We start from the raw sequence: 23,639 nt of genomic DNA on the forward strand, positions 1-23,639 counted from the left end.
TAGAACATAGTACAGCACATGAATCAATCAGTTGGCCCACGATGGCTGTGCTCAATTCAACTAACTCTTCAAACTTTCTAAAATTTGTATTAAGGATTCCATTCTCCTTTTGCAGAATTTTGCCACAAGGCCAATAAGTCAGTATATAATTAACCCAAAAGTACTCAATTGTTGCTGAGAGACCAATTTAATACAGCATCCATTAAAACACCTGCAATAGTACGGACAATATTTTAGATGTACTTTAGCGGTCAAGCAGTTTTTAAATCTGATGTATGCTTACTTTATCGTGAGTAATGTTGACCTTATTAGTAGTAGCTGTGGAGCTCAGAATTCCTTCGGGCGTTCCAGCTGAGGAAGCTTCAGAGAGAAAAAAAAAATCAAGTTTCAGCATTGGACTGAGGCTTTGTGCCAAGGAGCCAAAACATTACTAGTGTCAAAGATTCATTGTAAAAACAATTGTCAAAATAATGCCTAAAAGAAATTATATTTGTGATGCTTTAAAGCAGATGTTGCTAGATTTTGTTTACAGCATCCCCACCCCCATCCAGTTTGTGGTGCTGGGAGCTATAGGCCAATCATGGTGCTTCATTTCTGTAAAACTACCAAAGACAAGACTCTGCACTGCTCATCAACACCTATACATTGGCTTCTTGGATTACATCTTCTGGCTGTTAGTGCAATTAATTTATACTTATACCTTCATAGAAATGGATCTGGCATTATTTTGGCACAAAGAAATGTGTCAGCTGCTGAAACACACTTTACTTACCACTGACTTCCTGCACAAACTAGCTGCTCAAATATGTACAACTGGCTTCTGCTGAAACACACCATGACTGGACAGCTGAGCAGTAGTCATTCAGAACAGTGCATGCTGGTGCCAGTGGAAGAGGGAGAGTTCATATCCATTAGGGTTTCCTCTCTGAACTCTGTCAGACCACAGCTACAAACTAAGCAAGGATGAGTCTGCCAGTGGCTATTCAGTGGCCAAATCTTCTTCCAGGCCAGAGGAGGAGATATATTTGGCAACTGTTGCTGCATGAGAATAGTCAGTGAGATCTCTCATTCTTCCAGCAGGAATTCATCAGGGAAATTCAGTATGTAATTATGTAGGAACTGCATGCTTCCTCAGGTTATGAGTATCTTTGCCTGCGTTTACATTGCCATGAATTCCTGTATGCCAACTCTCCTGTATAACAAAAACAAGAAGCCTCTCCTCCACAGCTTCCCTTGTCCATTCGTCCCTCCCCCACTAATCTCCCTCCTAGCACTTATCCCTGCAAGCAGCCTAACTGCTACACCTGCTCATTCACCTCCTCCCTCACCTCCATTCAGGTGCCCAAGCAGTCCTTCCAGGTGAGGCAACACTTCACCTGCAAATCTGCTGGGGTCATTTTTCGTGTATGGTGCTCCTGGTGTGGCCTCCTCTACACTGGTGAAACCAGTCATAAATTGAGTATTCGCTTCATCAAGCGCCTCCCATCTGCCAAAAGCAGACTTCTCGGTGGCTAGACATTTTAATTCCCATTCTGACATGGGCCACTACTCTGGGTGGAGCATCAACACCTTATATTCTGTCTAGGTGGCCCCCAACCTGATGGCATGAATATCAATTTCTCCTTCTGATATATAAAAACATCCCCCCCCCCTTTCTCTATTCGCACCCTAGCCTCTTACCGCTTCTCAGCTACCTATCACTTTGCCCTGGGTCGTCTCCTCCTTCCCCTTCTCCTATGGCCCACTCTCCTCTCTTATCAGATTCCTTCCTCTCCCACACTTTACCTTTCGTACCCACTTGGCTTCACCTATCACCTTCTAGCTAGCCTTCTTCCCCTCTCCATCATTTTACTCTGGCATCTTCCCCCTTCCTTTTCAGTCCTAAAGGAGGGTCTTGGCACAAAACGTTGACTGCTTATTCATCTCCATACAGGCTGCTTGACCTGCTGAGTTCCTCCAGCATTTTGTGTGTGTGTTGCTCAGGAATTTAATTTCCTCAACATTCAGCGATCATGAACAGCAAACTAATACAAACCTGTGTACTGATCTCACAATGCCTTCTATATTTAAGCCACCATGACTCAATGACAAGTGACAATACAGCTGGGACCACTGTTGTTCTTGCCACTTTCACAGGCTCAAGTAACACAATGATTTTTGACACCTCACCCTTCTGAGGAGCAAGAGGATGAGAATTTTTTAAATTTAATTATTCACATAGAATGCGTATTCCTAATCGTCCCTGAAATGAGGAGATGGTTAAGAATCAACCTCTGAAGACACACCTAGACTGGGTAAGGATGGCAGATCTTCTTTATTGAAAATCACTTGTGAATCAGATGTTTTTATTAATATAACCAAAATCGCAGTTACATCATTGCTGAAACAAGCTTTGAAAAGTAAAATAAGTATTTACTTAATTGCTCAAATCCAAGTATTCTGTGCACCATGATGGGATCTGAACCCAGAATATAGAATATTACAGCACAGGAACTGGTCCTTTGCCCCATGATTTCTGTGTTAACCAAACCAATCCCATCTTCCTGCACGTGGTGTGTATCCCTTCATTCCTCGTCTGTTCATGTACTTGTCTAAATGTTGATCATGTATCTGCTTCTACAACTTCCCTTAGCAGTGCATTACAAGCATCTGCCACTCTCCTTGTAAATCTCCTTTAAACATTCCCCCTACCCTTACATACACATTTCCATCCTAGGAAAAACACTCCAACACACCTCCAAAACAGTAATGAGAATCAGAGTTAACATCACTGGCATATGTCATGAAATTTATCGTTGCAGCAGCAGTACAATGGAATACATAATGAGATAAAACATGAATTACAGTAAAATAGAAATAAAACAAAGTAGTGTATTAGTGTCCATGGGTTCAATGCCTATTCAGAAATCGAATGGCAAAGGGGAAGAGCTGTTCCTGAGTTATTGAGTATATGCCCTCTGGATTCCATACCTCCTTCCTGAAGGCAGCTACAAGAACAAGGCATGACCTGGATGATGGTGGTCCTTAATGATACATGCCGCCTTCTTAAGGCATTGTCTTTTGAAGATGTCCTTGATGCTAGGTTGGCTTGTGCCCATGATGGAGCTGGCTGAGTTTACAACTCTCTGCAGCTTATTTCGATCCTGTGCAGTAGCTCCCACCCCCATACCAGACGGTGATGCAGCCAGTTAGAATGCTCTCCACAGTGCATCTACCCATGGACAACAGTCCACGATTCCAGATTCTCATCCAGTAATCTTTAGTCTGCTACCGCAGCTTTACAATAGAGGGGAGAGTCAATCTCTGGGGAGTCACCCAGACTGGGTAAGGATGACAGATTTCCTTTCCAGAAGGATGCTCATGATACACATGTACTTTTATGACCAATATGGTAGTTTCATGATTACTGCAATAAGACTTAAGGAGTAAAGGCAGACTTTAATTCAGCCCCTATTCAGCAACAATCCTACATCTTCACTTGCCATTTTCACACAATCTTTCTTTCTCCCCAGTCATATTACAAAAGTTACCACAAAATAAGCTTTTAAACTAAAATTTAGAAAAAGTATTGCTACATTTCACAGAGACTGGTCTCATTGGGACACCAGTCTCTGTGGGCCCAAGTTTATCCTAGTACTCCTTCATCCCAGTGATGCTGTACTGTTGCTGGAAAGTTGGTGACTTCCAGCGCAAGAACCTGCAGATGGTCTCAGGGTGTGACTGCATCATCTCAACATAGGCTGCAGCACAATGGCTGATTGCTGACCAGCAATGGTGAGGGCTCTGGACAAGTGCCAGTGGCAGGATAATTCAAAGTTCAAGTAAATTTATTATCAAAATAAGTATGTTATGATATATTACCTAAAGAGTAATTTTCTTGCAGGCATTTACAAGGAAAAGTAGAATTTTATGGAAAAATGACACAGATGAAGACAAACAACCAATGTGCAAAAGAAAACAAATTGTACAAATAAAAATAATGACGAGAGTCCTTGGAAGTGAGTCTGAACTGAATCTCTGACCTACAGAGTAGTGGTGAATGAAGTTAACCACACTGGTTCAGGAGCCTGCAAGGACTAACTATACCAGAACTTGGTGGCATGAGCCCCAAGGGTTCTGTACCTCCTGCCAGACGGTAGTGCAGAAAAGGCATGGCCTAGATGATGGGGACCCTTAATCAGACTCACTCTTTACAACACATGTTCTTAACTTTACATCTGCACAACTTGTCTTCCTTTGCACATTGATTGTTTGCCAATTATCTGTGTATTGTTTGTAAATTCTATTGTATTTTTTTTATTTTTCCTGAAAATACCTGCAATAAAAATGAATCAAGGTTGTATATTGTAAGATATACATACCCAGATGATAAACTTACTTTGAACTTTGATAGATACTGCTTTCTTGTGGCAGCCTCTGTGTAAATATACTCAATGGCTGGGAGGGCTTTGCACGTGATGCACTGGGCTATATCCACCACCGTCTGAAGCCTTTTCCTTTCCTGTTCATTCCCCACTGTGCAGCTATAATAGCTTGTCAAAGTTTTGGTGACACAACAAATCTGAGCATACTTCGAAGAAAGAAGAGGTGCTGTCATGCTTTGTCTGATAACACACATACTGGTCCCAGGAGAAAGTTCAAAATAAATTTGTTACCTGCGTACAAATGTCATCATATACAACCGTGAGATTTTCTTGTAAGCATACTCAATAAATCCAACAACACATAATAGAATCAATGAAAGCCCACACCAACTTGGTCATTCAGTCAGTGTGCAAAAGACAACAAACTGTAAATCATCGTCAGGTGCCATGCTCAGTTTGAGCTTTGACTGCCATGGCCCACACAATTCATTGGTATTTATTTCCAGTTCTCTGGCTGCTGCCTCCAGCATCATTTGTCTTTGTCTTCCTCTTGCTTTCTTCCCTTCAATCTTTCCCATAATTACCATGCATTCTAACTCCTCTTTCCTAATCACATGTCCAATGAAGTTACGTTGTCTTTTCATGATCTCATACATTATTTCTCTTTTTGTGTTTGCTCTGTTCATGACATCCTCATTAGATATTCGTTTACTCCATGATATTCTTTGCATCCTCCTCAAAAACCACATCTCTGCTGCTACAATTCATTTCCTCATGTTACTAGATATTGTCCAACATTCTGAGCCTATAACGTAACTGGATAAATGTAACATTTCAGTACTCTGAGGCGGGTTGTCATGCCTAGTTTACTGTTGGTCATTATACTCTTCATTCTTGTAAAGGTGTCTTTTGCCATCCCTATTCTTCTTGTGATGTCCAAGTCGCACCTGCCATCTGATGTCACCCAGCTTCCTAAGTAGCAAAAGTTCTGTACTTGTTTTATGCCTTCCCCATTTATTCTCAGCTGCAGATAGGATTCTCCTTCTTTTTGGATATCACCATACATTGTCTTTTTGCAATTGATAGACCCATTTTTGCACTTCCTTCAACAATTATATCAATTATATCAAAAATAAATAAACAATAAATATCAAGAGCATGAGATGAAGAGTCCTAGAAAGCAAGTCCATAGGTTGTGGGAACATTTCAATGATGGGGCAAGTGAAAATGAAGTTATCCACTTTGGTTCAAGATACATTCACCATACATTCTGTCTTTTTGTACCTCCTTCCTGATGGTAGCAGTGAGAAGTCATTACTTGGGTGGTGGAGGTCCCTGATAATGGATGCTGCTTTCCTGTGACAAAGCTCCATTTTAATGTGCTCAATGGTAGGGAGCACTTTACCCATGATGAACTGAGCCATATCCACTACTTTTTCTAGGATTTTCCCATTCAAGGGCCTTAGTGCTTCCCTACCAGTCTGTGATGCATCCAGTCAATATACACTCCACTAAACATCTATAGAAGTTTGTCAAAGTTTTAGATGTGTTGCCAAATCTTCACAAGCTTCTAAGGAAGTAGAAGTGCTGCTGTGCTTTCTTCATAATTGCACTTACGTGCAGGGCCCAGGACAGGACAGGTCCTTTGAAATGATAACACTGAGGAAATTAAAGTTGCTGACCCTCTCCATCTCTGATGAGCACTGGCTCATGGTCTTCTGGTCTCCTCCTCCTGAAGTCAATGATCAGCTCCTTCGTCTTGCTGACATTGTGCAAGAGGTTGTTATAACACCAGATTTTCAATCTCCTTCCTATATGCTGATTCATCACCACTTTTGATTCGGTGTCAGCAAACTTGAATACAGCATTGAAGTTGTGCTCAGACACACAGTCACAAGTGTAAAGCGAGTAGGGAAGGTGGCTAAACACATAGCCTTGCTTTTTGCTGATGGAGATTGTGAAGGAGATGTTGTTGCCAATCCAAACTGACTGAGATCTGCAGATGAAGAAATCGAGGATCCAATTGCCTAAGGAGGTATTAAAGCCAAGGTCCTGAAGCTTATTGATTAGTTTTAAGGGAATGATAGTATTGAATGTCAATCTGTAGTCAATAATGAGCATCCTGATGCATGCATCTTTGCTGCCAGATGTTCCAGGGTTGAGTGAAGACCTGGTAAGCAAATTACCACATTTTTCTTAGGCACTGGCATAAGTGAATTCTGCTGGTCCTCCGACTACCAAAGCAAGAGGTTAAAATCTCAGTGAACACTCCAGCCAGTTGATCAGCACAGATCTTTCGTATTTGGCCAAGTGCCCCATTTGGGCTTCTCTTACGTTCACCCTCCTGAAGGCTGCTCTCACATCAGCCTCAGACTGAAATCACAGGGTTGTTGGGAACTGTGGGAGTTTGTGATGGTTCATCCATGTCTTGAGGGTCAAAGCATAAAGGCATTGAGCTCATCTGGAAGCAAAGCTCTGTTGTCTCCTATTTTACTGGCTTTACTTTATGAGGTGACAGTGTTCAAGCCCTGCCACATCTGTCAAGCATCCATCATTGATTCAAGTTTAGTCCAGAATTGCCACTAGTCCATGAGATGGCTTTCTAAATATTGTACCTGAACCTGTTGTAAATTTCTTGGTCATCAGACTTGAATACCACTGATTTAACCCTCACCAGATTGTGAATCTCATGGTTCATCCAGGGCTTCTGGTTGAAGACTCTGAATGATTGTGTGGGGAAACACTTGTCTATGACTTTTTTATATAAAGTCTGTCACAACCAAGATCCACAGATGAGTCCTTGAACACAGCCCACTCCACCAACTTGAAGCAATCCTACAGCCGCTTATCTGCCTCCCGTGACACCCTCTTGGTTACCCTAATATCTGGAACTTTGCTCTTTAACCTTTGTCTGTATGGAGGTAGGAGAAGGACAGCCAAGTGATCATATTCACCAAAACATAGTCTGGGCATAGAATGGTAGGCATTCATTATCTTAGTATAACTCTGGTCTAGTGTATTGAGACCTCCAGTGCTACAGGTTATATGCTGATGGTAATTGGGCAGGGATTTCCTCAAACAAGCCTGGTCTAAGTCCCCGACTAGGATTTGAAATGCGTTGGATTGGAGACGACATTGTTCAGTGTCTCAAGTGCTGATTATAGTCAGCCACTGGTGGTATGTAAACTCCAGTAAGAATCATGGATGGGAACTTCCTAGGTAAATAGAATGGATAGCATTTGATCATTAGATGTTCAAGGTTGGGGGAACACGAGTTCAATAAAACCACATCAGAGCACCACCAGGAGTTTATCGTGAAACACCCATGTCCACCTTTTGCCTTTTCCAAATGAGCAGTTCAGTCCATCATGTGAATGGAGAAGCTTTTGGGTCTGATCGCCTTACCTGGTGTGCTGGGAATAAGCGATTTCTCAGCCAAACATAAAACAACAATCACATTTTCCTCCGATACAGCAGTCTTGCTCTCCAGTGACTGCACATTTGCTAACAAGATGCTGAGTAGAAGAGGTCTCATTCCTCTGGTTCATTCTGGCTTGGGGTCCACCCCCATGTCAATGAACCTTCAGCTACTTCAAGGTGCTGTATCTGCTTGTTTAAGGGTTATGTCCACTGAGTCCTTCAGAAGATCATGAAATCTGTAGTTCATAAGTTGATTTAAAAGTACATTGCTTAAAGGGAAATTGCATGCTGCGGATTGCATTGAGTGTACTTCAAAAGAGGTATATTTACAAGTATTGTACATAGCCCACAGAATGTTGTTGTAGTTCACCCCCACCATCTTAAGACAGATCCTCTGATATGTTAACAGCAAGGAATTTAAATTTACTGACCCTCTCCAGCTTCAGTCCCTAAAGAGGAATGGCTCATGGACTGTTAGCTGCTTCTTCCTGTAGTGATAATCAGCTCTAGTTTTGCTGACTTTGAGTGAGAGGTTGTTGTTGTGGTACCACTCAAACAGATTTTCAGTCTCCCTCCTATGTGCTGATTCATCACCACCTTTGATTCAGCCACATTAGTATTGTCATGTAAATATAGCATTGGAGCTGTACTTAGCCACAGTCATAACTATAAAGCGAGTAGAGCTAGGGGGCTAAGCATACAACACTGCAGTGCACCTGTGCTACTGGTGTATGTGGAGGAAATGCAGTTGCTGATCTGTACTAACAGTTGTCTGCCAATGATACAGTTGCACAGGGTGGTGCTGAGGCCCAGATCATGCAGTTTAGTGATGAGCTTCAAAGGGATGATAATCAATGAAGAACGTCCCGATGTATGCACTTTCATTGGCCAGGTGTTCCAGAGCTGAGTGAAGAGGCAATGAAATGGCATCTGCTGTTGATCTGTTGTGACAGCAGGCAAACTGGAACAGATCCAGGTCACTCCTCAGGCAGGAGTTGATATGCTTCATGACCAACCCCAAAGCACGTCATCAAGGTGAATTAGTGCAAACTTCTTCAGAGGCCAATTCCAAGTTGATGAAAACAGCACCTGGGCGGTCCTCAAAATCTGGAGCTTCACCCGTCTCCTGATGAGACAATCTTGGTTTTCGTGGCCCGCACCCAATCAGCCTGCAGATGAAGCTATAATGGTGACTATTAGACACTTCATCACTGTGCAGTTAATGTATGCACGCTTGGCAAAAATGGGGCATCCAAGCTGCCTTTTCACTCTCTCCAAATCTGTGCATGGAGCTCATCACCACTTACACACTGGAAATAAGGAATTCAATGCAAAAATCTCTGCCCAGCTTAGATCCAGACTCCTCCCAGCTCTATGGAATTAAGTACAATGCTACATTGGACTTTCCAATGTACCAAGCACTTCATTACAGAGACTCCATGTCAATTTCCTCTCCTAGTCCTATATCCCCAGCACTTAACCACTAATTTTCAGCTGGCTTCATTGAGCAGATCATATTGTTTGCATGTCCAATGACAGACATGCTGTTCAGCACTGTAAAAGAAATAGATTAGCAGGTGTACAGAAGTTTAAAAGAAAACAGACATTTTCAAAGCCTCTGAAAATATTGCAACATTCTGATTCCTGAAATCTTGCCCATGACCACTCCCAGTGGAGAAGGTGCAATTGGGATAAAACTGAGAATCATGAGCTCATGTTTCAGAAGTGCTACACAACCAATGGACGGAGAACACCATCTGAAAAAATACCCACAGCGTGCACCACCCATAGTGGGCTCAGTCACCACAAAATACTCAGGAACAGACTGGAAGCAACTTATTCTGAACCCGAAGGACTACCCAAGAAGATGAAACAACAATTTCCATGGTCTGAACAACTGAAGTTCTCAGCTGCATTATGACTTTTGGGGGATCTTACCATCTGCTGCTCTTGGTGCTATGCTGCCCTGCCTCCATACCAATCAACCAGAGTCCCTCTTCATGCCATCTCCTAGATTAGGCAACATATCCAGGACGAGGTACTCATTTATATTTCATTGGCTTGTAAGTCAAAAGATTTGGTTTATTATGAAAGATAAAGTCAGCTATAAAGTTACACAAATCTTTCAAAACATATGCTCCAATTATTGGGATTACAATTGTGTGTTTGTACAAACTGTGGGTTGCAAGTTTGAGATGTGCAGCCGTGGTAACTACCCAAGGATTTAGAAATTGTTCACTGGCAGAGATTGATGCAAGTCATGCCATTGTACCAAATTGAATAATTTTTGAGAATAGTTTTGCAGTTGATTGGATACACTGTATTGAAAGATTTATGTTCATTCATATAGGATCTTTTAATTATGTCTTTTGGGCTTTAACCCTGCCATTGATTTCCAAAAATCATATGAACTAGGAGCAGATCATTCTGAGAGCCTCCTGTAGGTGGCCCTTTTCATCTTCTCTGTGCATTTTGCAAAGCATGACATGAAAGGTCATCAGTTTCCTAGATCAGTTTAATTTACAAAATGCCTGACACTCACTCCAATGTCAATACAGTTTCTTTTAACTGGTGCTGGTCATGAACTACATTGGCCCTGTACTGGATCATTAAGACAACTGTGGTTAGTACTGGTTGGATAATGCAATCATTTTTTAAACTCATTTTTGTGATCTGGTCATCGCCCATCCCAAAATGCCATTTGAGAACGTAATGATGAACTGTCACTTGAACCACTGGGTCCATTTCTGTTATGTACTCCAAGACTGCACGGATGGAAGGGGTACAGAGGGCTATGGTCCTAGTACGGGTCCATGGGACTAGGCAGATTAACAGTTCAGAACAGACTACGTAGGCTTATTTCTGTAATGTATTGCTCTATGACTCTACGATAAGTGGCTTGTCAGCACTTTCCCCTTGCCAAATGATTCATTTCAAAAGAAAATCTTGTTACTTCTAATTCATATTTAGTATGTTGTTGGTAACCGCATACATACACTGCAGTCCTTTTGGCAAAGGTTCTCCTGCAGTAACTGCTGGGAAGGGGTTTACAGGATTTAAAGCCAGTGAGGATGAAAGAATAACAAGTCAGGGTGGTGTCTTTTAGGGAGGTGGTGATATTCCTATAGACCTGCTGTCTGTTACATAGAAACATAGAAAACCTACAGCACAATACGGGTCCTTCAGCCCACAAAGTTGTGCCGAACATGACCCTACCTTAGAAATTACTAGGCTTACCTATAGCCTTCTATTTTTCTAAGCTCCATGTACCTATCCAAAAATCTCTTAAAAGACCCCATCGTATCTACCTCCACCACCGTTGCCGGCAGCCCATTCCACGCACTCTCTGAGTTAAAAAAAAACTTACCCCTGACATCTCTTCTGTACCTACTCCCCAGCACCTTAAACCTGTGTCAACCATTTCAGCCCTGGGAAAAAGCCTCTGACTATCCACACGATCAATGCCTCTCATCATCTTACACACCTCTATCAGGTCACCTCTCATCCTCCATCGCTCCAAGGAGAAAAGGCCGAGTTACATCAACCTATTCTCATAAGGCATGCTCCCCAATCCAGGTAACATCCTTGTAAACCACCTCTGCACCCTTTCTATGGTTTCCACATCCTTCCTGTTGTGAGACGAGCAGAAATGAGCACAGTACTCCAAGTGAGGTCTGACCAGGGTCCTATATGGCTGCAATATTACTTCTCGGCCTCTAAATTCAAATCCACGATTGATGAAGGCCAATACACCATACGCCTTCTTAACCACAGGGTCAACCTAAGCGGCTGCTTTGAGCATCCGACAGACTCGGACCCCAAGATCCCTCTGATTCTCCACACTGCCAAGAGTCTTAGCATTAATACTACATTCTGCCATCATATTTGACCTACCAAAATGAACCACTTCACACTTATCTGGGTTGAACTCCATCTGCCACTTCTCAGCCCAGTTTTGCATCCTATCAACGTCCCGCTGTAACCTCTGACAGCCCTCCACACTATCCACAACACCTCCAACCTTGTTCTTGTTGGTGATAGAGTTTGTGGGTTTAGGAACTGTGTACTATAGAGGTCGCCAACCCGTCGATCACGATCAACCAGTCGATCTTTGAGACTTTCCCAGTAGATACCGAAGAAAAATCAAAAATAAATACACAAATACTGTTGTAATGTGAGCATTATTAAAGTAATACTAATTAGGACAATGGTAATATAGCAATATTTTCACTAAAAAGCTGTTTGTAAAGAGAGCACCACACATCAAAGTTGCTGGTGAACGCAGCAGGCCAGGCAGCATCTCTAGGAAGAGGTACAGTCCACGTTTCTGGCCGAGACCCTTCGTCAGGACTAACTGAAGGAAGAGCTAGTAAGAGATTTGAAAGTGGGAGGGGGAGGGGAAGATCCAAAATGATAGGAGAAGACAGGAGGGGGAGGGATGGAGCCAAGAGCTAGACAGGTGATTGGCAAAAGGGATATGAGAGGATCATGGGACAGGAGGCCCAAGGAGAAGGAAAGGGGGGGGGGAGAACCCAGAGGATGGGCAAGGGGTCCCCCCCTCCCTTCTCCCTGGGCCTCCTGTCCCATGATCCTCTCATATCCCTTTTGCCAATCACCTGTCCAGCTCTTGGCTCCATCCCTCCCCCTCCTGTCTTCTCCTATCATTTCGGATCTCCCCCTCCCACTTTCAAATCTCTTACTAGCTCTTCTTTCAGTTAGTCCTGACAAAGGGTCTCGGCCCGAAACGTCGACTGTACCTCTTCCTAGAGATGCTGCCTGGCCTGCTGTGTTCACCAGCAACTTCTATGTGTGTTGCTTGAATTTCCAGCAACTGCAGAATTCCTCGTGTTTATGTTTGTAAAGAGAGATCGTTTCCAGGTTGTAGGGGTTTAGTTCCGTTCTTTCTGCCCAGTGCGCATGTGTGTAGTTCCCCCGCCACGCACCGCGTTTTCAGCGTAGCCTGTGCTGCATCAAAGTGACCAATTAGATTAGGTAACAGTACAGACTGTCGCAAGCATCAATATACAGCAGTGTCCCCAACCTCCGGGCCGCGAAACATGTAGGGGTGCAACGTTAGTCAGGATGCACACAGCACATCTTTAAGAAAAAAAGCCAAAATAAACAAGCTAATTAATTAGATGAATGTCGGCTCAGATCAAAGGCGATGCAATTGGCACTTGTTCGTGATACCCTGATGGCATGGCGGAGGCTCCACGAAAGAAGGCGAAAACATACAAATTCCATCCAGAATGGGAAGAGGAATTTCTATTTACCTTGGTGAAAGACAAGTGTGTATGTATGTTGTGCCACCAAACACGAGCACTGGCTAAAAGAGGGAATCTGGAGCGGCACTGTAACACCAACCACCAGGAATTTAAAGACATCTACCCCCCAAAGAGCACAATTCATGCTAGGAAAGTTGAGGAGCTGAAATCGGGGTTGAAGGTCCAGCAATCGTTTTTCACAAAACATGCTGCTCAAAATAAGGCTGCTATTGAAACATTATTTCGTGTAAGTCACCTTTTGGCTAAACACAAGAAGCCTTTTACAGATGGTGACTTATTCAAGGAAGCAATGGCCATTACCGCAGAGACTGTTTTTAATGACTTTAAAAACAAGCACAGCATCACAACCGCAACACATAATATACCGCTTGGCCCTGCAACAGTGACAAGGAGGGTAGAGTCACTGTCAGAGGACGTGGATATTTTTCACTACAGTTCGATGACTCCCTGGATGTAATGCAAACAGCTCAGCTTGTTGTATTTGTCAGAATGGCTTGCCAGGATTTTACAACAAAGGAGGACTTCCTCACTCTTTTGCAATTAAAGGAAAGAATGAGAGGTGAGGATATTTACAATGAGTTTAAAAATATGTCCATGAAAATGACATCCCCATTCATAAACTGGTGGCAATTACTACTGATGGGGCCGAGCAATGCGCAGTGTGTGCGTTAATTTTATAGCACTATAAGTCAGTGCCTACTTCAGGTCAATTTATCTATGTGAAATTGCATTTTCACAGATGAAAATTATTAAATCTAAGTACAGGAGCTGACTTACTGACAGACACCTCACTAGGGTTGCCAACTTTCTCACTCCCAAATAACAGACAAAAGTAGAAGTCAAATCTCGGGACATTTGTGTTTACCCCGAAAAGACTACAATGACCATGAAACCTTGCGAGTTCACCTGTGTGCGCATGTGCGTACCTGCCGATTTTTTTACCCCACGAATCGGTTTTGGCTTAATTTTCATTATTTCTACTTTATATAGGCTGTGTATTTATCATATCATTCCTGCTTTTACTGTACATTACTGTTATTTTAGGTTTTATGTGTTATTTGGTGTGATCTGGTAGATTATTTTTTGGGTCTGGGAACGCTCAAAAATTTTCCATATAAATTAATGGTAATTGCTTCTTCGGCGTAAAGCATTTTGGCACGAAAGGTTTCATAGGAACGCTCTACTTTAGTGGGGGAAATACGGGACAGTTGGCAACCCTACACCTCACAGACTGTCTCAGACTGGCTGTCTGTAGTTATGAGCCAAATTTCAGGGAACTAGCAGAAAGTATTCAGTCCCAGTCATCACACTGAGTGCAACAGTCAATTTTTATTCATTTATTTTTCATGTTGAAATAAAATTAAATAATGAAACTTAGAATTAAAGGTGAAGTATTGTAATATTCTTAAAGAAAGACAGCTATGGCCTGTTCGATATTCTAGTTACAGTGTTTTCTTGATTGAATTAATTTGAAAGTTTGACAAAAGTATTTTCTGTAATTCAAATACAATTCGCCCAAATAAAAGCCTCAAATTGGAAGTACAATCTGAGCTGTTTTTTCTCTAAATGATTTAGTAGGTAGATCTTGCCGTTCACTGAGGTCGAGATAGGGGATCTTGGGCTTAAAAAGGTTGGTGACCAGTAGTGTAATAGATGAGAAACTGCAGTGCATTTTGTAGATGGCACACAGCACACACCACGTACCACGTACCACAACCACTGCACACAAAAGAGCATTTTGGGAGATCAATAGGGTGCCAATCGACAGAGCTGTCCTGTCCTGGAAGGTGTTGGAATTTGAGAATTGCTGATGTTGCAATCATTGCGGACAACTGGAGAGAATTCCATCACACTTGTGCATTGTGATGAAATGGACAGGCCTTGGGGAAAATCAGGAAGTGAGTCCTGAATTATAATGAACAAGTCGCCTTCAAACTGTAGGCCAATGGGTATATCCAAGATCTCTTTAAGCTGCCTTGCTGTTATTTTGTCAGTTCGCTACTGAGGAAGTGCTGCAAATAGATCAAAGGATAATTTATAACCGTGGTGGTAACAGTTAAATGCTCATTTTCAAGTCCCAGATAGTGTTGAGCTTTGAACGTTTCACTTATAAGTACATAAAGAACAATCCATCATGTTGTTCTAACACTGGGTACCTATAAAAAGAATGAGCCTCACCAATATTGTGTACTTTTGCTGAAAGCTCTCAAAGGGTGACACAAATTAAGCAGCTAATAAGGAGAAATCTGGGAACCAGCATTTTTCTAGATTCAAACTAAGCACAACTTAAACCCTAACTTTACAAAAGCTCTTTGCATTTGGATACATCAGTGAGAGGCTTCAGCCTAACAGGCATTCAATGATAATCAATCTAAGCTGAAGCCTTCCCTCTCTCCAGTCACTGACGAGATATGCACCTTGCAGCGGGTGAACTGGTGCATTTTGATTACGAAATCAAATGCTTTAGGAGATACTTAAATGTGATAGATTTTTGTGTGTGCACAAAAGATAGGCCTGCTCTGCACTAATCAATCATTTTGGACAAGACCACTGATTTCTTTTCCATTGATTTTATGTAGGTAGTGCTGCCAAGGCTGGCGTTTATTATCTATTCCTAACTGCAGTAAACTCAAAAAGGTTACTTGGCCTTTTCAGAGGGAGTTCAGTCACCTCACATCTATGGGTTACCAGTCATACATGGAACAATTTAGCCAAGAGCAGCAGACTTATGGAACCTGCTAGGTTTTCTAATATCCCAGTACTTTCAGGGCCCCTCATTTCTGCAGCTAGCTTTTTTATTCCAGATCTTTTTAAAATCAAGGGATTTTAAGTTCCACAATGTGCTGGAATAAAATTCAATCGTGTCTCAAGATCAGAAATAAGATTATTTCGTATTTTCTAGCATCTACAGTTTTATTTTCATGTTCCAAGATCACTTATCCAGAATTTCACAGCCAGTGACTTAAACTATATGCCTGACGTGTAATTTAAACTCTTGGGTGACCAGTCTGAAAGTCTTATTGGTAAAACACATCAGGTTCAATGTCACAGAAGAGGTGAAGCTATATTAGGATCTTCACTCCAATTTCTAGCACTCTTTGCAATCTGATACTTCATATACTTCAAAGCAGAACATTTGCAGGCAGAGCTAATTAAAAACAAAGTTTAATTATCAAAATGGATAAATCACCTCAAAAAAGGTGAAGCACCTTCAATTACTCCAAAAGACTGAGGTTTGGTAAAATACTGAAAGGCTTTTATTCGCTGTACAATACGACCTCCACGGTGAGTGTCTGCCCCCGGACTGAGGGGGAGGGGCAAGGCGAACACCTTTATACAGGACTCTGTGGGAGGAGCCTCAGGGGCAGTCAGCAGAGGAGTGTGTCCAGACAGGTAACCGAGTTACAACATATATACATGGTTTACCACATTCACCCCTCCTTTTTTTAAAAAGAGTCCCGCGGGGTGAAGTGACTGACAATATTTACGAGAAGTATATTTACAGGTTAAGTCTATCAGGCAGTCGAGTCCGTCGCTGTGATCTACGTAGCACCGGCGATGGCGGTTGTGCTGGCTCCGGCCTGACTTCAGGTGCCAGCACGTTAGGCGTTGGTAATCCCTCGTGCGTGTGCGTCGCGCCCGGTATGGGAGTGTCGTGTGGTGTCTGTATAGGGTTTGGGGTGCACGGCATCTCGTACGTACATACATTGGTGGGTACGGGGTCAATAGTCACCACGGAGTGCTCAGGGTAGGGGCCCGGAGCTCCTGCGGGCGCCAGATCACGGATGGAGACCGTGTCCTCCCGCCCATCAGGTAAAACCACGTAGGCATACTGGGGGTTCACATGAAGTAAGTGAACCCTCTCGACCATCGGGGAGTATTTATTGCTCCTCGCATGTTTCTGGAGCAGCACTGGCCCCGGGGACGTCAGCCAAGATGGTAGGGTGGTTCCAGTGGTCGATTTTCTGGGAAAAGAAAAGAGCCGCTCATGAGGGGTGGCATTGGTGGCTGTGCATAACAGGGAGTGGATGGAGTGGAGTGCCTCGGGAAGGACCTCCTGCCAGCGGGAGACCGGCAGTCCCTTTAACCTGAGGGCTAAGAGTGTGGCTTTCCACACTGTGCCATTCTCCTTCTCTACCTGTCCATTCCCCCGGGGATTATAGCTCGTGGTCCTACTGGTTGCAATTCCCCTAGCCAGTAGATATTGGCGCAGCTCGTCACGCATAAACGAGGACCCTCTGTCACTGTGGATATAGCATGGGTATCTGAACAGAGTGAAGAGCTTGCGCAGGGCTTTTATAACTGACGTGGTAGTGGTGTCGGGGCAGGGGATGGCGAAGGGGAACCGCGAGTACTCGTCAATTACGTTAAGAAAGTACACATTGCAGTCGGTGGAGGGAAGGGGGCCCTTAAAGTCAACACTCAGTCGCTCAAAGGGGCGGGTGGCCTTGATGAGTGGTGCCTTTTCGGGTCGGTAGAAGTGCGGTTTGCACTCTGCACAGACTTGGCAGTCCCTGGTCATCATCCTGATCTCCTCAAGGGAGTAAGGCAGGTTCCAGGCTTTCATGAAGTAGAAAAGCCGGGTGACTCCCAGGTGGCAAAGGTCTACATGTAGGGCGTAGAGCCGGTCGATCTGCGCGCTGGCACATGTTCCCCAGGATAGGGCATCGGAGGGCTCGTTGAGCTTCCCAGGCCTGTACATGATGTCATAGTTGTAGGTGGAGAGTTCGATTCTCCACCTCAGAATTTTATCATTTTTGATTTTGCTCCGCTGCTGATTATTAAACACGAACGCGACTGAGCGCTGGTCAGTTAGCAGAGTGAACCTTTTGCCGGCAAGATAGTGCCTCCAGTGCCTTATAGCTTCCACTATGGCCTGGGCCTCTTTCTCTACCGCAGAGTGCCGAATTTCAGGGCCTTGAAGGGTACGGGAGAAGAACGCCACTGGTCTTCCTGCCTGGTTGAGGGTAGCAGCCAGCGCAAAGTCGGAGGCGTCACTCTCTACTTGGAAGGGAATGGCCTCATCCACCGCATGCATTGCTGTTTTGGCAATGTCCCCTTTTATGCGGTTGAAGGCCGCATGGGCCTCGGCAGAGGGGGGAATGTGGTGGACTTGACCAGGGGGCGGGCCTTGTCTGCATAGTTAGAGACCCATTGGGCGTAATATGAAAAGAAGCCCAGGCACCTTTTGAGGGCTCTGAGGGTATTGGGAAGAGGGAGTTCCAACAGGGGGCGCATACGGTCGGGGTCAGGGCCAATGACTCCATTCTCCACGACACACCCAAGGATAGCAAGTTGGGTGGTCCCAAATACACACTTGTCCTCGTTATAGGTGAGGTTGAAAGATTTGGCCGCTTGGAGAAATTTTTGGAGGTTGTTGTCGTGATCCTGCTGGTCGTGACCGCAGATGGTGATGTTATCCAGATATGGGAACATGGCCTTCAGTTGGCACTGGTCCACCATCCGGTCCATTGCCCTCTGGAAGACAGATACACCATTTGTGACACCAAAGGGGAGGCGCAGGAAGTGATAAAGCCTGCCGTCCGCCTCGAAGGCAGTGTAAGGGTGGTCCTCCCGGCAGATGGGGAGCTGATGGTAAGCGGATTTTAGGTCTATGGTCGAGTACACCTTGTACTGTGCTATCTGATTGACCATATCCGCGATGCGGGGTAGAGGGTACGCGTTGAGCTGCGTGAACCTATTGATGGTCTGGCTATAGTCCACGACCATCCTATTCTTCTCCCCGTTCCGAACAACCACCACCTGCGCCCTCCAAGGACTTGTGCTTGCCTCAATGACCCCCTCCCTGAGCAGCCGCTGCACCTCCGACTTAATGAAAGCTCTGTCCCCCGCACTGTACCTCCTGCTTTTAGTTGCCACGGGTTTACAGTCGGGGGTCAGGTTGGCCAACAGCGGTGGGGGAGGGATCCTGAGGGTGGAGAGGCCACAAGTGGTGTCGGTAATGCGGCAGTTGGCATGATGTTGGGTGGGATGCGCGGGTCGGTGTGTGTGTGTGGTCAGTAGCGGGGTACGTGACATCTCTCTACAAAACAGGGGATTTATGACAGTAATTGGCGGGAGGGGCCCATCATACTTCATTGTCACGCTTTTCAGGTGGCTCTGGAAGTCCAACCCCAACAGCACAGGGGCACACAGTTGAGGCAAGACCAGTAACGTAAAGTCCCGATATTCTGTGCCCTGCACCACTAGCGTTGCTGTACAACCCCCCCGGATGTCTGTTGTATGCGACCCGGAAGCTATGGTGACCCTCTGACTTATTGGCCATATCATGAATCCACAATGCTGCACCGTGGCCGGGTGGATAAAACTCTCCGTGCTGCCTGTGTCAAACAGGCAGCGTGTCCTGTGCCCCTCCACCAGGATGTCCATCATTGACCTTGCGAGCTGGTGGGGAGCGCTTTGGTTGAGGGTCATGGAAGCCAGGGTGGGGTCGCTGTCTTGGTCCGGTGCGGTGGGGTGGCCCGTGAGCACCCTTTGGTCGTAGGCGGTGGGAGGTGGCGCCGACCAAGATGGCCGCCCCCATGTCTCGCACGTAGTGGCGGCGTGCAGGGAAGATGGCGGCCCCCAGGACTCGCACGCGGCGCTGCTCAATCCCGCTCGCTGTTTTGACTTACAGACCTTGGCGAAGTGGCCCTTCTTTCCGCAGCTGGAGCAGGTAGCTTGTCGGGCTGCGCAGCGTTTCCGGGGGTGCTTCTCCAGTCCGCAGAAGTAGCACTTCGCGGACTCACGACTGGCGGCAGCCGAGGTCGATTCGCCGGCAGGTTGCGGGGTCTGCGGCACCCAACAGGCCATCGGCAGATCGCGTGCCTGGAGAGCCTCGGAGTTATGCAGAGCGGCCTCCAATGTATCAGCCAGCTCCATCGCCGAACTTAGGGTAAGATCGGCTTTTTCCAGCAGCCGCTGGCGCACGTACACTGATCTGGTCCCTGTAACGAAGGCGTCTCTCACTAGGAGTTCTGCATGCTGCGCCGCCGTCAGCTCCTGGCAATTGCAGGCTCGCACGAGTGTCTGTAGGGCCCGGACAAACTCAGCACTCGATTCCCCGGGGCGTTGTTGCCGTGCCGCTAAACGGTGCCGAGCATAGACGCTGTTTATCGGCCGCAGGTATTGTCTTTTGAGTGCGTTCATCGCGCCGTCGTAGCTCGGCTGGTCTCTGATCAGCGAATAGACCCGTGGACTGACCCTGGAGAGTAGAACTCTGCGCTTCACTATGGGGTCGGTCGCTTTAATCTCCTCTAGATACGCTTCGAAGCAGGCCAGCCAGAGTTCAAAAGCGTTTCCAGCGTCAGGCATTTGCGGATCGAGGTCCAATTTTTCTGGTCTCAGGGCCTGTTCCATGTTTTAAAATGTACAGCGAATAAAATTGAAGCACCTTCGATTACTCCAAAAGACTGAGGTTTGGTAAAATACTGAAAGGCTTTTATTCGCTGTACAATACGACCTCCACAGTGAATGTCTGCCCCCGGACTGAGGGGGAGGGGGCAAGGCGACCACGTTTATACAGGACCCTGTGGGAGGAGCCACAGGGGCAGTCAGCAGAGGGGTGTGTCCAGACAGGCAACCGAGTTACAACATATATACATGGTTTACCACAAAAGGCCACAGACCAGATTACATATAAACAGTTATCTTCACTGCACCTAACTGCTGAACCGAGTAGCACATCATCTTGGTAATTGAATAGTGAAGTAAAGACTGACCCACTTACCCTTTCTTGCACAGAGATTCTCAGCTAAATGTAGGAGCCATTAACAGACCTGGACAAAATGGACTAACTAGGCCACTGTCTCACTGCCCTAACAAACGCAGACTATCACAACTCCAAACTGCAACTTTGAATGTGCAGAGATTGCAACTGACTGCCTTAGCAACCAACCACTAACAAAAGTAACTTTTCTGAATTTGTCTCGTAGGACCATCACACAGCAAATTCCACATAACTGACAATTTCAATGACGTTTGTCCACTAGTTAACCACTAGAGTTCAGGTTTTGTCCCTGATGATATGAAAATCCTCAGAAAATGCAAATGTTTATCTTGTGGGTGACAGATAAATGAGATCTGCACAATTTACTCAAGCTAGACTAACCCAATAAAGATCGTGCATGAAATTCACACTGCCTGCTCATTGTGATTTTCACACTAGCCAGCTCTGACTGCAAAATTCAATACCTTTTGTGTCAGCACAGGATGCAATCTAATCTAATCTAAAATTCTGAGTACCAGCTCAACCCTGTGCCCAATCTTGTTATAAACGAAAATTGATTTTTTTTTTGCCTTCTCCATTACAATTACAACACCACGAGCTAAACCCACAACACTAAGCATACTTTCCAGGGACCAATAATTCCCATTGGTCACTTGCCAAACAAGTTCCATACAGAACTGTTCCTGTATAGAATCAGAGACATATAGCATGATCTTTCATCAATTTTGTTATAGTTACTATTCTGTAGATTTGAAGAGTATGCCCACAAGATGAATCTCAGAGTTGTATATGGTGATGTATATGTACTTTGATAATAAAATTTACTTTGAACTTTGAAATCATTAAATTCCATGTCATTCTCCACAGAGACAAAAACATACATTAGCGTTTTCAATATGACCCCACATTATCTAATGAACAGTATGCAAGATAAGCACTTCACTGTATCAACATGTACAACAAATACACCAATACCAATGAAGACCTCACCCATTTCTATCGCTCAACATTTAGATTATTACAGTGATCCATTAAGGACCAATTCTTACTCCAGCTCAAACAACAGGAATTCTGCAGATGCTGGAAATTCAAGCAACACACATCAAAGTTGCTGGTGAATGCAGCAGGCCAGGCAGCATCTGTAGGAAGAGGTGCAGTCGACGTTTCAGGCCGAGACCCTTCGTCAGGACTTACTCCAGCTGCTCTTTTATTCTTAGTATACCTCTGGAATCTTTCATGATCTCCTTTATTTTTATCAGCCAGAGACATCTCATGGCTCTTTTTGCCCTTCTAATTCCTATTCACGAGTACTCTTGAAGATATTCTTCAATAATAATTGCTTGAAGCCAGCTGCCTCCATACATGTTATCAACCAGGTCCCCTAATTTTACCAGCCTTGTATATCACTCTAACTGGAATCTGCTGGTGCTGAAGTCTCTGTCACACATTTAAGTATCTCCCACTTGCCAGATGTCCCCTTACCTGCAAACATCCTCTTCCAATCAACTTTTAATAAATCCTGTCCGACACCAGAGCAAGCCTTTCCCCAGTTTACATTATATAGAGTCATCTTAAAAACTAATACAATTATAGTCAGTGATCACAAAGTGCTCCACCCTCCACTGAACAAATCAACCACTTGCCCACCTCATCTCCTAAGAAGAGATCAAGTCTAGCCCCTTCTCTAGGAGGGGAAGGAAATGTTTTACACATTTGTGGTTTTTGAGGTTAATTAATGAAAATTGATGCTGTTTACATCAACTTCAGTAAAGTAAGTGAAAAGATCCTTCATAGTAGGCTGATCTAGAACAGGGGTCCCCAATCTTCTTTGAATTGCGGACAGGTTTAATATTGACAATATTCTTGCGGACCGGCCGACCAGGGCGGGGGGGGGGGGGGTAGGGTTGCCAACGGACGAGAGTAGCAGTCAAATACCTTGTTTACCCAGAGTAAGACTACAATGACCATGAAGCCTTGCGCGGGCACCTGTGTGCGCATGCATGTACATGCCGATTTCCCCTCGCCCCCTTACAAATTGATTTTAGCGATTCTGTTCGGGGGGGGGGTGGTGTTAATCACGACCGGAATACAGGTGATAAGTGGCTAATGTACTCAACTTCGTTTCTAAAAGGGTTTATCTAACGAATTTAATATTAAACACAGCGCATATTTTCCTCGCATGAATATAGAGATAAGTCAATTATCAGGGGAGCTCGAAATAAGTGTGGCACGAACTTCCAATAGAAGTGGTAGAGGCAGGTTCAATATTATCATTTAAAGAAAAAATGGATAGGTATATGGACAGGAAAGGAATGGAGGGTTATGGGCTGAGTGCAGGTCGGTGGGACTAGGTGAGAGTAGCGTTCGGCACGAACTAGAAGGGCAGAGATCGCCTGTTTCCGTGCTGTAATTGTTATATGGTTATATAAGTCAATAGCATCATAACATTTTAAGTAACGTTTGGATATTAAACATACAGCACATATTTTCCCCGTATGAACATATAAAATCATTGCAACACACCAATATCGCTGAATCAGTGGGAGCCCTGGGGTTGTTTCCCTGCAACAAGACGGTCCTATTGAGGGGTGACGGGAGATAGCGATACTCGAATGGGGTTCCTGATGTCCAGTCTATTCCGCAATTTAGTTTTCGTTCCATTCATTGCAGAGATAGCAACGTTTTCAGTGCTTTTGTGGCTACCTCAGGATATTCAGCCTTGACTTTGATCCAGAATGCCGGCAGAGATGTTACGTCAAACATAGTTTTCTGCCCACCGTCATTTGCAAGCTGGAGGAGTTGATCTCTTTCCCGTGCTGACATGCATGACGTGTGCGTAAT

General features: G+C 44.6%; 1 protein-coding gene across 3 annotated transcripts in view; it reads right to left on the reverse strand.

Annotated features, from left to right (window-relative positions):
* The window catches only part of LOC134348950 (hepatitis A virus cellular receptor 1 homolog), a 109,479-nt gene that overhangs the window by 12,127 nt on the left and 73,713 nt on the right, over window positions 1-23,639 (reverse strand). For all 3 annotated transcript variants that reach the window (XR_010018537.1, XM_063052754.1, XM_063052753.1), the window contains exon 4: window positions 284-360. Coding sequence is in view for 2 of the 3 variants with exons in the window: in XM_063052754.1 (XP_062908824.1) it covers window positions 284-360 (77 nt within the window). In the remaining variant the exon portion in view is untranslated. The remainder of the gene's footprint in view (window positions 1-283; window positions 361-23,639) is intronic.

This window comes from Mobula hypostoma, chromosome 7 (genome assembly GCF_963921235.1).
Source record: "Mobula hypostoma chromosome 7, sMobHyp1.1, whole genome shotgun sequence".
Taxonomy (NCBI): Eukaryota; Metazoa; Chordata; class Chondrichthyes; order Myliobatiformes; family Myliobatidae; genus Mobula; species Mobula hypostoma.